General features: G+C 53.9%; 1 protein-coding gene across 1 annotated transcript; it reads right to left on the bottom strand.

Annotated features, from left to right (window-relative positions):
- Positions 1 to 6127: 6127 nt before the first annotated feature.
- On the bottom strand, positions 6128 to 6367 carry TMEM238L (transmembrane protein 238 like). The gene has a single exon (XM_049636932.1). It carries the CDS (start codon positions 6365 to 6367, stop codon positions 6128 to 6130), a length of 240 nt encoding a protein of 79 aa, XP_049492889.1.
- Positions 6368 to 15166: the final 8799 nt, after the last annotated feature.

Genomic DNA, 15166 nt, shown 5'->3' with positions numbered 1-15166 from the left:
GCGGCCACTGTGTGCACAGCGCTGGTCCCATTTTGTCCCCACCATCTAAGGACAAAGGCTCACGGCCCAGTGCAGTCAACTTTCCTCAGGCCACTACAGCCTTGTTGACGGCTCTGAGGCCTTCGACGGTCAGTCCCCCATCTTGACACCATGCCCTCCGTCATCCTCTTTGTCACCTGCAGGGTGTCGCTCCCTTATTACCGCCGGGGACCTCTCCGTGGGCTTCCCAACCTGCCTGCCCTCCCCCCACTCCCCAAAAGCAAGCCCGGCTCAAGGTTCTGGCTTTGGCTCCCGTGGGAAGTAATGACGGCCAGGCCAGAGGCCAGCAGACTACGCGGTAAGAGGCCAGATAGAAGATATCGGAGGCACCACGGGGCCATACGGTCTTTGCTGCGATCACGGAGCTCTGGCGTTACCGCATAAAGCACCTTAGACAGCTCACGCGTGAGTGAGTGGCTGCGTCGCAGTAAAACGCGACATACAAAGCGGGAGAAGGGCCAGATTTGGCCCCCCGGGCCAGACGTGGCCATCCCCAGGCCTGGTGCAGAGGTTGTGGACTTTACGGGAGGGTTCGCTTGGTTTCACAGCCTGGCACCACCCCTCGTTAGTTCCATTATGTCAGACACGGTAACTTACGAATGGGATCTTGTGCAGAGAAACAGCGTTCCCCCTCCTCCTCCCTTCCTTCTATTCCCCGCTCCCCCACACCGTTTTCTTCCCCTCTCTGTCTACCTCCTCACCCTGTACAATCTCATCCACACTCGGGTCTCCAACCCCTCACTCTGTCCTCCTGCCCCGATCTTCCTTCTGACTCTAAAATCTGCACGTTCCACGCCAACTGGGCCGTTCTCATCCCGTGTACCATTTGCATCTCAGGCTCCGCCCGTGCGAAGGAAGACGCATCCTCGGAAGCAAACCTGTCCCCTCCCCTGACCTCCGTCCTCACAGGCATGGCAGGGCTCTCCGAAAGCTTTGATGTCGCAGGACACTAGGACAGGCCGTCCGCTGGGTCTGTCTGGTCCCACTCATGCTGTCTGTGTCTCCTTTGCTTTCCGTGGCCCTAACCTCCTGCCCGCGTCTTGCTACCTGCCTGCCGAGCTTCCTGAGCGGTCTCCCTGCCCCCGCACCTCTCTCCCACCTGCCTGTACCTGCTATCACTGAACAGAGCCCGGCCACGTCCCTCTCCAGTCCCTGAAGTCAGCGAAGCCTCCTCCTTGCTTTCCAGGTGTTGGAATCCTCATCTTGCCCCTGACGTCCTCCAACGAACACCCCTGACCCACTCACATGTGCTTGCTCGCTCTTTCCGGAATATTCTTTCATTTTCTTTTTTCCTTTCTGCAGTCCTTCCCTGTGGCTCTCCCCAAGAGCCTTCTCTGCCTGTCACATTCTCTCCTGCTCCTCGGGACCCAGGCCAGATGTCCAAAGTCACACACAGACCCCTGCCCCACCACAACCAAAGGATCTCCTCACCTGGGCGCGCAGGGCCCACGCACCCGACCGAGCTTATCTCGCGGCGTGCATTTTCCGTGTGCTTTTGTGACGCCCTGTGTACTTACTTTATCTCTCCCTCTAGATTAAACATTCCTCCAGGGATCAGAGAGATGTTTGGCCCTCCACGCAGCCCCAGCCCTGTGTGTGCAAATGGCACCGGTGTGCCGGGCCGGCTTGCCCACCTCTCCACCTGGCTGTACTCCCAGCTGACTTGGCCAGTCCACCCGCCTCTCTGTGGGTGGAAAGTTAGAAAAAGTTGATGGTGAAGGGCAGGTTTCACTTTCCTGGGCTCGGAGCTGTGAGCCTTGCATGCTCTTGGGCTTTGATTGTTGCCAGTGTGTGTTTGTTTCTGGGGTGTGTGTAGCAGGTGTGAGGGAGTGTGTGTGTGTGAGTGTGTGTGTGTGTGTGTGTGTGTGTGTGTTTGGGGGTGGTGTAGTCATGCACCCTCCTGGAAAAGGACAAGAATCCTCACCTGACTTTGCCTGGGGGCTTATCTCTATCTACAAGAAATGCCCAGCAAGTGAAATGCGGAGCAGGCAAATCTCAGGAGAATATGGCGACTGGAGTGATAAAATCAAATGGCAGGTTGTCTCCCTTGACACACAGTTGGGCTATAAAAACAAGACACTCGTTCTGAAACTCCTGTGGGGGTGGAGGGGAGGGTTGACCTTTGAGGTTTAGTGGCCCAGGTTGCCCTCTGGTCTCCGGAGAACCACGGAAGCCACAGGCTCAGGGCTCGAGGGACAGCCAAGCCTGTCCTGTCCTGCCCTGAGTTCCATACCAGACCTCACGCCAGGGGTGGGACCCGCTTATCTCGGGAGGCGGCGGGCGGGGGGAGTGTCCAAGCACAAGCTTGGAATGGCACATTCGGGTTCTGAATTAAAGGGGTCCGTGCTCTTTCCTTTCACTCCATTCTGAGAATTGGAGAACTGCCCATCAATCATGAATATGGTTGGAGATTGTGCCCGGGCCAAAGGTCACAGAATGTAAAGGGATTGGGATGAGTCATTTTCTGAAATACGTTTTAGTTGGGGCATCCGGGTGGCTCACTTGATTGGGCGTCCTGCTTCAGCTCAGGTCATGATCTCATGGTTCTTGGGTTCGAGCTCCGCATTGGGCTTTGTGCTGACAGCTCAGAGCCTGGAGCCTGCCTGGATTCTCTGTCTCCCTCTCTCTCTGTCCCTCTCCTACTCATGCTCAATCTCTCTCTCTCTCTCTCTCTCTCTCTCTCTCTCTCTCTCAAAAGTAAATATACATTAAAAATTTTTTTAAAAAGAAGAAGTACGTTTTAGCATCAGAACCCGTGTTCACAGGAAGCCTTCCGTGAAAGTTCAGTAGACAAAACTGTGGAAACCCCACTATTCTAGAGGTATGTGTGTGGCAGATAGGGCTGCACGAGTCCTGCCTGCTTGCTGTCCACCCACTCCAGCCCCTGAGGGGGCTACTGGGACCCCTGTTCAAACCTGCCATGGGTCCCAAATCTCCTACTCTAAAGGGAAGTAATGGGATGTGCCCAAAGTCATGGGGCGGGGGGTAGCTCCATAAGCGAGCAGCCTCCCTGAGCAGCCCTAGCCCACACTGACTGGTCACTCTGGGCCAGCCCTAGGCATTGCAGGGGATGGAGGGACCAAGGGACACTGGCTTTGAGGGTCCCACAGAACATGGCAGTTTGGGAACTGAAAAGAAGACATTTGCATGACTGTTTAGTGGAAAGTACAGTGGTTCTCAAGCATTTAAGTCCCTTTGAGCCTGGACGAAAGTCTCGTGTTCTGGGACAGCTTTCTCACGTAGCTACTGAAAAAACTTTAATGCCATACACCGTCTTAAGAATTGATCATAACACAGGTGCTCGGGTGGCTCAGTTGGGTAAGTGTCCGACTTTGGCTCAGGTCATGAGCTCACGGTTCGTGAGTTTGAGCCCCACGTAGGGCTCTGTGCTGACAGCTCAGAACCTGGAGCCTGCTTCGGATTCTCTGTTTCCCTCTCTCTCTCTGCCCTTCCCCTGCTTATGCTCTCTTTCTCTCTTTCAAAAATAAACACTAAAAAAATTAAAAAAAAAAAAAAAGAATTGATCGTAACACCTCAAGTATGTCTATCTCGGAGGAAGGTCTTACCCCTCTGCCATGCATCGGCCGCCAGTGTCGTGACGGAATGTCCATTGCTGCCTTTAATCGTCACTCCTGGAGTGCCGTCCACACATTAGTCCACTTAACCTATGCGACATCGTCATGAGGCAGGGCTAATCTTACCATCCTCTCTGAAGCTGGGGCTGCTGTCCTTAACATCATCTACATTTTACAGATTTGGAAAGTAGGGCATGGGGGTGTGATGTGGCTCGCACCGGGTCACAAACAAAGCTGGTAAGGAATGGAACTGGATTCAAACCACACGGCCTGGGTCTTGGCCCATGCTCTTCATCATTGGTCCGTTGGACTTCTTTCTATTCAATGTGGAAAGGATGTAAAGGGCAAGGAGCCTCACACTAGGGACCCCTTGTGGTTTGGGTAAGTGATGTCGCTCCCCAGATGAGCTTGAACTGGTGACCATCATCCTCACCGTCACCATCACAACATCATCATCCATGCCATGGCCAGGGTAGTCTTTTGGAAACATAGATCCAATTATGTCAAGCTCCCACCCCTGCTCACATCTCCTTAATAACTTCTTATTATTAAGATAATGATCAAAGTCCTTAGGATGGCCTTCAAGGCTTTGCCTGACCCGGCCTCTGCCTACTGCAGGCAGGACCCTAACCTCCTCCTGCACTTGCCTCCTCTGCCCTTCAGTCTCCCTGCTGTCCTTTTATTTCCTGGTACCCCAGGACCTTTGCTCAAGCCATTACCTCTTCCTGAGAGACTCCGCTTTCTGGGTCAGCGTCTCTGTTGACCATTCCCGTGAAGTGATACTCCTTCTCTTCCCAGTCTTCACCTGACTCTGTTATCGTACCTGCATTAGTGGGACTATTTGGTTACTATCTACGTCTCCCTTGATGGGAAACTCCTCGAGGGTAGAGACCTTGTGTATCTTATCCTTCAGGGCATCCCCAGTGCCTTGCACGGGGCCCGGCGTGTCTTTGGGAATGAGCAAACACATTAGGGGTTCCTTCTTGCTTCGAAGTTCCATGATGCAAAGTGTAAACTAACCCCTTCACTGCCAGTTTGAGGTACCCCAGCTCCTCTCAGTACCCCCAGCTCTCAGTTGGGAGCCTGGATCAGTTTGCTTACCCTCTCCTATGCGTTTAGTAAGGGCATAGGACATTTGTAAAAACCACATTGCGTGCAAAAAGCCTTCTTCTGCCTTACCTCTTTTTGGCCATTGCAACCACAAGGGCAGGTCATGGTGTCCTCATTTTACAGATGAGGCTACTACCCATTGCAGCCTGTCCACTGTCACCCAGTGATTGAGCGGTGGCACTCAGAGCAGGACCCAGGCACTCGGACTTCCCATCTCTTTTCCTTCCTTTCATCTGCCAGGACCAGGTTTAGGCTACCCTCCCCAAAACCTCTTCAAACGGCTGCTCTGGTCTCTTGGTTCCAAAGGTCAGATGGAATCCCCCAGAAGAGGCAGGATTATCATTTCCTCCTTCCAACCCAGCAATGACCTTTATCCTTACACCCAGTGCTAGAAGGGAGTGCCCGGCTGTGCCAGTTTCCTGGCCACCGGGGGCGGGGAGATGATGATTGTTATCCCAACCAGGGCTCCCCTTCCAGTCCCCTGGGGGAGAGCTGCCCGTAATTCAGGGTCACGGGGGCCAGACCGGCTCTATCCTTGGTGCTTCACGTCCCTGTGAAACATCTTTAACGATGATCTCCCTCCTTGGTCACATGCGGTCAACCAAGCAGCTGGCCCAGCTGGAAAGTGCAGCTCGGTGGGTGAAATGGTCCGCCATGGTCTCCTGAGCACTGAGGCTCCCAGGCCAGCCGTGGCCGGGTGGGGGTGGGAGTGAAGGGTGGGGGTGGCCGCATGGGAGTGTGTGTGAGGAGGGAGGGGGGGGCGCTGCTGAGAGAGGAGGCAGGTGCCCCGAGGGAGGATGTGGAGGCAGGTCCTCCCCACTGTGGTGTGTGTCCCACCTGCAGGTACAGGCAGGAAGGGAGGGAGAAGGGCCATTCTGGGTGGCTCCCCGCCACCGCTCCATCCGTGCTAGGACACACATGGCCACTGGAGAGCTTTCCATTCTCTCCCAGTGCTAATCCCCCTCCCCACCCTGCAGCCGGCTGGTCTTCCAACAGAGAATCAAGATGGGCTCTCCTCTCCAAAGTTCTGAGCTGACAGAATAACTTCCTGTTCTGCATGGCGGGACCACTCTTGGCGTCTCAGAAATGGAGGGGGCCGTGGAGACCCTCTTTGTGGTCTCCATAAGGACAACGGGCCCCGGAGGGGGAGAGGACAGCCTCTGACCACCATAGGTGCCCACCCAGGTGGGCAGAGCCCCCAGCCGGGGTGCAGGCTTCCAGTTCCTTCTCAGCCTCTCCAGCCACCCCGCCAGGCGGGTCTCGTGTGCACTCACCTGCTCCCCCGTGGGGCGTTCTGGGTGGGAGTGGAAACACGCCCCTACCCCTCCGGCCGCGCAGCAGCCCCAGGTTCACGGCCAGCTGCCTGTGGAGCCTGCGTCCCTCCTCCTGTGCCCACGGCCAAACTACAAGTCCAGCTTCTCAAGAGGTACCTCGATGTTGAGGGAATACCAGGTGATCCAGAAGAGCAGGCTGAACACCAGGATCAGGGCCCCCGTGTAGACCAAGAAGTCCCAGTAATCGAGGGAGGCGAAGACGCCCAGCAGCAGAAGGACCAGGCCCACGGCGTCGAGCAGCAGGGCCAGCGCCAGGAAGAGCACACAGCGCCCCAGGTTGCATTTTCCCCAGCGCCTCCCCAGGAGCATTGCCCTGCAGCAGCGGGAGAAACCCGGCTGCACCCCTGGGGCTGATTTGCATGGGAGGGTGGCGGTTCTGCCTCCTGCCGCCCGCACCGGCTGGCCGCTGGGTGTGAGCGAACGAGGGAGACGTCAGGCTGTCTGGAGCCACAAGGAAGTACACGCGGAGCCAGCTTTATGAGCACGGCAGCCAGTGGGGCAGGCTATTCCTTAACTGCTTCGTGACTCAGGAGCGGTCTGGACCAAAACACACTGACATCAGTGCTAATGGGACTGGTCAGCGCTGGGTTACGTGGCCGGGGAGGGGTCAGGTGCCCCGGGAGGGATTTTCGGTGTCCGAGAGGGGGGCTGTCCCGTGCCTCGTCCCGTGCCTCTCGAGTTCTTGGCAAGTCCTGGCAGGTTTCTGAGCCCTGTGCTGGTGGTGGGGTTTCGTTCCCCTCACCCGTCCGCCCTCCTCTTCCTGGTGCAGAGGGAGGTTTTAAGTAAAAGACGTGGAAGAGACTCTGTTGACATACATAGAGTTTGAAATGGTGCGGTAAGAATCCGTCAGTTCTAGGGACCAAATAGGGACCCAGAGAAGGTGGATGTGCCTCGTGGATGGTCTCCATTCTGAAGACCTGGGGACCTGGGAGGACAGACGGATGGGGCAGAGTGGGCGGGGCAGGGGGACCTCTGGCCTCTGGCTGTGGTCCATCGGGCATGAACCAAAAGGCGACAGAAGTCGAGAAATATCTGTCTGGTTCTCTGTGTCTTTTCCAGACTGACTGACTCGACGTTTGCCTTATGTCCCACAGACACTGCTCGCTCACATCCCCGAGGGGTTATGTTGCCATGTCACTGGCTGCTCACAGGGTGTGCGGCCTCCCCTCTGTCCCTGGTTCACTGCGGGGCCTTGGCCTACACACCAGACGTCTCTGGGACTCGGTTTCCCCCAGACATACTGGAAGAAATAATTTCCACTCTTTCTCCTGCCTTCTCTGGTCGAGGAGAATGAATAGACAGCTCTGACTTTGTTCCCTAGTGTGAAATAGGCCAGGAGGAGTGAGAAACTTCCAGAAAAAAGGTCCTGGGCGGGGGGGAGGAGAATTAACGTGTTAGAGATTTTAGGATCCAAAGCTCCAGGAGACTTGACTCAGGCCAAGTAGCTGATCTGGAGCATCTCCAAGTGAGAAGTAGCTGAGGCTACTCCCCACCGGTGTCTGTCTCCTTTTCTGGATATATGCTCAGAGGCAGTTAGGTATCCACACAGGAGCACCTCCAGTGCTGGAGAGGCTGACAGCCCTCCCATCTGCTGCCTCCAGCTCCGACCGGGAGAGTGTCTCGGGAAGAACGGTGGGCGGATGGCAATGCCCTGTGGGGGGCAGGCCAAGAGTCTGTGCCGTAGAACCCCGGGTGCATGTGTGCAGGTCTGGCTGTCCGCAGGCTCCCGGGTGCCTTTGCAGAGGAGTCCCGTGAGCCTGCGAACGATTTTACCATGAAGACTTTTATGTGTAAAAGAGAGTCTCTTGAGTCCCGGGCCATCAGGTGGTTGGTCACTGTAATCCTGTCTGACTTCGGGTGACAGGTCAGAGAGAAGCGGGTGACCACTCTGCCACTCAGCCCCAGCTCAGCACCCCAGGTCTTCTCACCATGTTTATTTCTACTGTTTTCGCACGCCTGCACACACACACACACACACACACACACACACACACACACTTCCAGCTGAACAGACTCTGACACATTCCCCAGCAAAAGGAACAAAATCGAATCAAAACCACTCGCAATTTCGTGTCCAGAGCTAACCAGCACACGTCACTTAGCATTTATCCTCCAGAACTGTAAACACCCCTCTTCCGTCTTAGGGAAAGGGGCCGCGTTGTGCACCCTGTCCTGCGGCCAACACGTGGCCGTTCTTCCGCGGGGCTAAACGGGGGGCGGGGGGCCCGAGGGACCACCCAGGTCGTGAGAGCCCTGGGCATTGCCCACCTCCCCGTCTCTGCTCCGCCCATGTGCCAGGCCCTCTAGATGTTTACACAGCTGGGACAGACAGGGATGGCTGGTGGAAAGCCAGGTGACAAGGGAGCCCTCTGAGTGGGGCCGCTCAAAGAGAAGGTGGGAATAGGAGGGGGAAGGAGGGCGTGGCTGGCCCTGGGGACACTGAGAGTGCCAGGCACAGCCCAGAGCAGGGGCGGGTCACCAGCAGGAACATTCACTTGACTTGATTGACATAGCCCTGTCTGCGGTGCTCGCTTTTAACAGAGCTTCCCGGCCCTGTTCCGTCATCAGGTGTAGTGGCCACTGTAGGAAATAGCTGTGTGAGGTCCCTGGGTGGCCCAGAACGCCAACGTGGGGGCTTCAACCACAGAAACTTCTAGAGGAGGGAAGTCTGAGCTCTGGGCGTCAGCAGGGTGGGTTCCCTCTAAGGGCTGTGAGGGAGAACCTGTTCCCTGCCCCTCTCCTTGCTTCTGGGGGTTTCCTGGCAGCGTTGGGCTTTCCTTGACTTACAGGTGCATCACCATCCTATGCGAGCATCATTCTCTTTGTGTGCCTGTCTCTGTGTCCAAATTTCCCCTTTTTATAAGGATACCAGTTATGTTGGATGAGGGGTCTACTCTACTGTCGTTTGACCCCATCTTTTTTTTCTTTTTAAGTTTATTTATTTTGAGAGAGAGGCAGAGAGACATGGAGAGAGAATCCCCAGCAGGCTCCGCACTGTCAGTGTGAAGTCTGACGCGGGGCTCGATCCCGTGAACCGTGAGATCATGACCGGAGCCAAAGTCGGACGCGTAACCGACGGAGCCCCCCCAGGCGCCTCTGAGACTGATACACACAGTGTGAAGAGTTAGGAGACAACGCAAGGAGACAAACGGACATCTGTGTGCCTTCCGAAGCACGAACACAGTGTGTGGGGCACATCCACGGGCCCCGCTCCTGGCCTGCGGCTTCTAGATTTGGTCCCTGATGCCCCCTCGGCCCCCTCTCTTCTGAGACTTCTCGGGCTGCGGGGTCTGTCGCTGCCTCTGTGGCTCAGAGAGGTTCGTCCTCTCCAAGGACAGATCTGCCTCCTCTTGGCAACTGACACCTTGTCGCTCCCGTGGAAAGTCATCACGATCTGTCCTCTCCCTGTGATGTCACCAGGATGACAGCGCTTGTGTGACCTGGATGCTCAAGGGCAGGCTGAGAACCGAGGGACCAGGGACAGGCCAGCCTGGCAGGCTCAGCTGACACAGAGTCAGTTCCCGGGGCATGACAATCTGAATGACCGAGGCGCAGTCACCACCCGAGTGTCAGGGCTCAGATGTTGGGCGGGCATAGCCACGCCAGCCTGTGCCACTCACGAGCTGTGTGACCTGGGCAAGTCACGTGCCCTCTCTGTGCCTCAATCTCCTCATTGTAAAATGATCCCTTGTCCCACAGGGTTACTAGAAAGATTACGTGAGTTCACAGGTGTAAAGTGTGCTTAGAACCTGCACATGGTGACGTTGACAAGTGTTACCATTGTGGTTGTCAGGACATCTTTGCCTTCCTTATGCCACGATGGCGCTTCTGTAGGGAAAACCCCAGGTTGGAAGGGACCCACACTGACTGTCCTGCTCTAGCATTTCTCCCCTTGATCGAGCTTGGCTTCCCCTGTTCTCCTGACTCTCCTGATACCCAGTGGGTCCAGTTAGGACACCCTGAGCCCTCTCTCCATCCTTACGGCCACAGATGCGACCTTGATGGGGACCCCTTATTCTCATGAAATGCTCTTCCGGTCCCCAGTCTCTTTATCTGCCGCATTCTCACATCTGTCCACATTGCCCACTGGCCTAATCCGGCATTTCTCAAGCCCTTGGCATCCACATGCTACGCCCAGGATTTGGCCACAGCTGCGGTCTGCTTCTGTCATTTGTTATAGAAAATCATATTAATGTGTTAATGTGTCATTACAAGGATTTGTTAATTTTACTGTATCTTGTTAATGATTTTCTTAAAATGGTTCTTTTTTTTTTTAACTTCAATGAATTATTGTCACCATCAGTGGAAAACTTACTTGGAATAGACAGCAAGTATTTTAGAATATACACACTGAAAACAAAACACTGTAATTAAACTAGACCAGAGGTCCTCAAACTTTTTCTGTAATGGGCCAGATTATTAAACATTTTAGACTTTGTGGGCCGTAAGGTCTCTCTGTTAGAGCCACTCAGTTCTGCCATAGTAGCAGAAGAGCCATGGACAATATACGAATGAATGGTGTGGCTGTGTTCCGATAAAACTTTATTTATAAAACCAGGCGGTGGGCCAGACTCATCAACTCCTGAACTAGCCGCTGTTGCAAGCTGAAGGTGCTGAACCCAAGGCCTATACTTTCTTTGTCAAATAAAGGCCTGAAGTTCACATATTTCAGAGGGGATATTTGCGCCGTGTCACTGAGAGGTTTTGTCCTTGGAAATCCTATAAAGGACCGGATGAGAATTAAAATGGCTATGCCTTTTGAAGTGAACCTGTGTGCCAGCTAAATGTGTTTCATGTGCCCCTGGGGGTACGGGGCTAGAATTTGGAAAAGCATTGACACTGATCAATCAGTCACCAATCAGTCTTTACAGGCTCTTGCTTTTTCTCAGGGTCAGCATTTTCAGAAATACGTTCGTGCTTACCTGAGGAGTGTCTGACAATTTTCACAGCTCTTCATTCTTCCTCTGTTAAGGAGGCTTGAGAGACTTCCCCGGAGTGAACATCCTGGCCTTCCAGAATCCATCTGGCTGCTACCCACAGGCTCAGCAAACATTCCAGCTCTCTGCCCTGGTCTTCCTGTCTTCTTCCCCACCGTCCTGATCTAAGCCCTCATCATTCCCATCCAGACCTCTAAATGCAAATATCCCCCCTCCCTCTCTTTCTGCCCCCAGGCCCCAGGCCAGCTCTCTCCCCAACACCCTGGAGAATCAAGTTTGTTTCTTTCTCATTCCCATTTAATCTTTATAGTTTATTCTCAAACGTTTAATTATAGCAAAATATGCACAACCCCAATTTAGCATTTCAACTGTTTTTTAACTGTGCGGCTCAGCGGCTTTAGGTACGTTCGTGCTGCTGTGCGTCTCCAGAACGTTTTCATCTCTCCAAATGAAACTGTGTCCCCAGGGAACACGGACTTCCCATCCCTCTTTTCCACCAGCACCCCCCGCCCCTGGCCCCCGCCCTTCTACTTTCTGACTCTAAAAATTTGATTCCTCTGTTAGGAGTGGAATCACGCAGTATTTGTCCACTTGTAACTGGCTTATTTGGCTCAGCATGAGGTCCTCAGGTTTCATCCCCATCAGAGCGTGTGTCAGAACTTCCTTCCTTTTAAAGACTGAGTAATAGGTGTACATACACCTCATTTTGTGGATCCATCCACCTGTCACTGGATGCCTGAGATGCTTCCACTTTGTGCCTATTGTGAATAATCCTGCCGTGAACATGAGTGCACAGATACCCGTACAATGAATCCCTGATTTCAGTTCTTTGGGGTGCGTGCCTACCTAAAAGTGAAATTGCTGGATTAATTCGATAGCTCTATGTTGAGTTTTTTTAAGGACCCACCATACCGTTCTCCGCCATGGCTGCACCATTTTCCATTCTCGCCAGCGGTGTGGAAGGGCTCCGGTCTCCACATTCTCTCCAACACTTGTTGTCTTCTGTTTTGCTTATTTTTGTCATTGTTGTTTAGATAATAGCCATCCTAATGGGTGAGAAGTCGATTCCTATTTGACTTGATAGTTGCTTTTATAATAGTACCTGGTACACTTGCAGAGGTCGTTTGTCTAGTTCTCCATGGTCCTCATTCACAGGCTGGACACCTTTCCTGGCCAGGGAGCAGCTTGCCTCCTTGTAACTAACACCCAGTGTTTATTGAATGGTCCCTTTCATAACTCCCAGGACTCTCTGCTCTTGGGAAAGCTGAGTGTCTCACCAGAGTTGCTACAGCTCCTCCTGGATCCTGTGTATCTTTCGTCCCCCACCTCCCCATTTCTAAGCAGGCAGTGCTCCTGCAGCCCCCCTCCCAGAGTAAAGCGTCTCCACGGGAATACCTTGAAGCCTTATCAGGCAGGGAAAATGGTCTACTGCACTCCTACTTGGCTGCTGCCCACACCCGTTTAGTTTTGTTGTCTATTTCTGCCGGCACTCAGCTCTGAGTTAACTGCTGGGCACGTAGTCAGAGATGTCAGAGCTGTGGATCCTCAGACATCGCCACCAGGGTATCTGCTGGGTTTGGTGCCAGAATCCATTTTTCTGTTTAGCGTTTTTCTTGCCGTGACTTGTCTGCCCTGGGAACAATGAGCTGCAAAGCCTGTTTGCAGGGCTCCAGGGTTAAGCCGTACGGGGCTCGGTTGTCTGTGACCCCCTTCCTCTCCCAGCCAGGTCCCGAACCAAGCTCCAGGGACTCTGCTTGGGTGAGCCCCAGGGCCAGAGCCTCAGGCCTGCCCATCCACTTATGGCCTCCGCTGGGAATCGGGCTCAGCTCTCTTGAGCTGCCGATGCATCTTTAGGTGCAAAATCAGCGCTAAGTGAGCAAGAGGAAATAAAGGGCCATGTTAACGTCTTCCTCCCAAGAGCATCGGGGACCCGTTGGAGCGTCCTGAGGAGAAGGTGAAGGGATCCATATTTTTAAAAGAGGGTTCCCGCTACCGTGGGGAGAGCAGTACGGAGGGGGCCAAGAATGGGCACCTGGCAAGCAGCGAGCAGGGAAGAGGTGGGGTTGGTGACAGTAGGAATGAAAAGAAGTGGATATGAGAGATAACCGGGAGGTGAAATCAACAGGACGTGACGACAGATTCAATGCGGGGATGCGGGAAAGCGAGGGGGCCACTGCTGAATACCAACCAGGTTTCTGTGTTGTACGGCTGGATGCCAGAGGTGCCTCCGGAGATGAGCTACACCGGAAGAGGGGCTGGGGTGGCTGAGAAGCCATGATACGCTGGCTGGGGGCTCGAGCTCTGGGCTACGCACATGGGCTTGTGGGTCCGCAGCAAATTGGTGGTGGGGAGGAGATTGCTGGTCTCCTTGAGATCTCGCACAGTTCGAGAAGACGCGGGCCGGGTCTCGACGATCTCCCCCATTTAACGGCTGGGTGGAGTAGAACGAGCCAGCTAAGGAGACAGGAAAAGAATGCCTAGAGAGATGGGAAGAAACCACGGGCTGGTTCTAACTTGAATCCAAAGGAAGAAGACGTTTCAAAGAGAACAGAGTGGCCAGTTGTGTTGAATGCCTTTGAAAGATCAAGTCGGCTCACATACCTTCCCAGGGCTCAGTCAGCAGGGGGGATCCTCATCCCTCCCCCTCCAGATGGCCTCATCTTCCCCTCCCTTGTGCCACACACCTGCTGGTTGTCCTCCTGAGCACTCGGCAGCTGGGGCTGCAGGCAGGTGGGCTGGGGGGGGGGGGGGGGGGGGGCAAGGGCTTTGCCCCTTCTGAGCCCAGCCCGAGGAAATCGGCCCGCGCATTTTTTTTTTTTTTTTTTTTTTTTTTTTTTACCTGTAGGATGAATGCGAGCTGGGAGACAGATAATGGAGAGTCTACAGGAAGAAGCAAAATGCCCAGGACCCTGAAGAGCCTAGCTTTCAGGGATCTGAGGTGCCAGCCTGGAGGGGAGGGTCTCTGGAGAGCTGGGGGAAATCCAGCAGGCGGGCTAATGTGCTAACTCGGACGATTTGAAAACAAAACAAAGAGCATTCCTTTACAATGGGATATTGAAAATCCCACTGAGATTTCAGAATTTCAGCTATGGTGGCCAAAGAATGTTTCTTTAAGGATTTAGAAAAGCTCAGTAGTATATTAATTAATAAAAACAATAAATTATTAAGTAATTAATAAAAATTAATGAGTGAGTTGGGTTAATTAATAAAAATTAATGAGTGAGTGGTAAGAACACTTAACACGAGGCCCACCCTCTGAACAAATGTTTACACGCACAACACAGAAGGAGGGAAGGGCGGGGAACAGAAGGAGACCAGCGTCTCTGCTCAGACCCATCTGTGGTGGTGTCTACAGAGCAGGCTGCTCCCCACACAGCCAGGGGTTGGTCCTCAGCTTCCCTGGGCATCCATGCCAGGTCCTGGGCAGGAGGCCCAGGGCTCAGGACACTTGGCCTCCGTGGCCTTGCACTGGGTTCTTTGGGACCTGCTCTCTTGAACCCACGAAGAATTGTGGAATATCTCTTCCCAGGCCCTAAGAGCATTGTCCTCACCAAGCCAACGGCTGCTTTTACTTGCTGGAGAAGGAACGGGGGTAGGATGGGAGTGGGGGCTGAAACACACTTCTCCGTGGGTCCCTTGTCCCTCTGTGCATGATGTCTTGTAACCTGGGGCACGTCTGAATTTCAGCTTCTTCACCTGTAAAATGGGAGCAGTAATATTTACCTGCGTTACTCCTACGCAGAGCCGTTGTAAGGACTGTCACTACCCTTACACTTAACAAGCACAGAGTTCTCACTACAGAGAGGACTCACTTACACATAAAGCACGGAGAATCGGCAAGGCCTGTGACCCCAGGATACTTTAAGGAGGACTTCCTGGAAAAGGCAGCGTTTGAGCTAGGAGTCAGCTAGATGGAAAAGGGGATCAGAATGCTGTAGGCCAAGGAAGGAGCACATGGAAACATGCAGTGGTGTGACGTCGTGGGAGATACTCAGCTGTGGGTCTGGGGTACAGGGCGAGTGGCCGGGAAGTAGGTAGGCTGGGGGAGGAGCGTGACTCCGTGGGAAGGACTCAGCTAAGTGAGGGAGTGTGAGTCCCATCTTGTTATAGGATGAGAGCAGGTTCAGGAGCACGAGTGGTGACGTGATGAGAAGCACCTTCTAGAAAGACA

Source organism: Panthera uncia, chromosome E1, assembly GCF_023721935.1.
Source record: "Panthera uncia isolate 11264 chromosome E1, Puncia_PCG_1.0, whole genome shotgun sequence".
NCBI lineage: Eukaryota > Metazoa > Chordata > Mammalia > Carnivora > Felidae > Panthera > Panthera uncia.
This window is presented reverse-complemented; position numbering and strand designations above follow the sequence as displayed.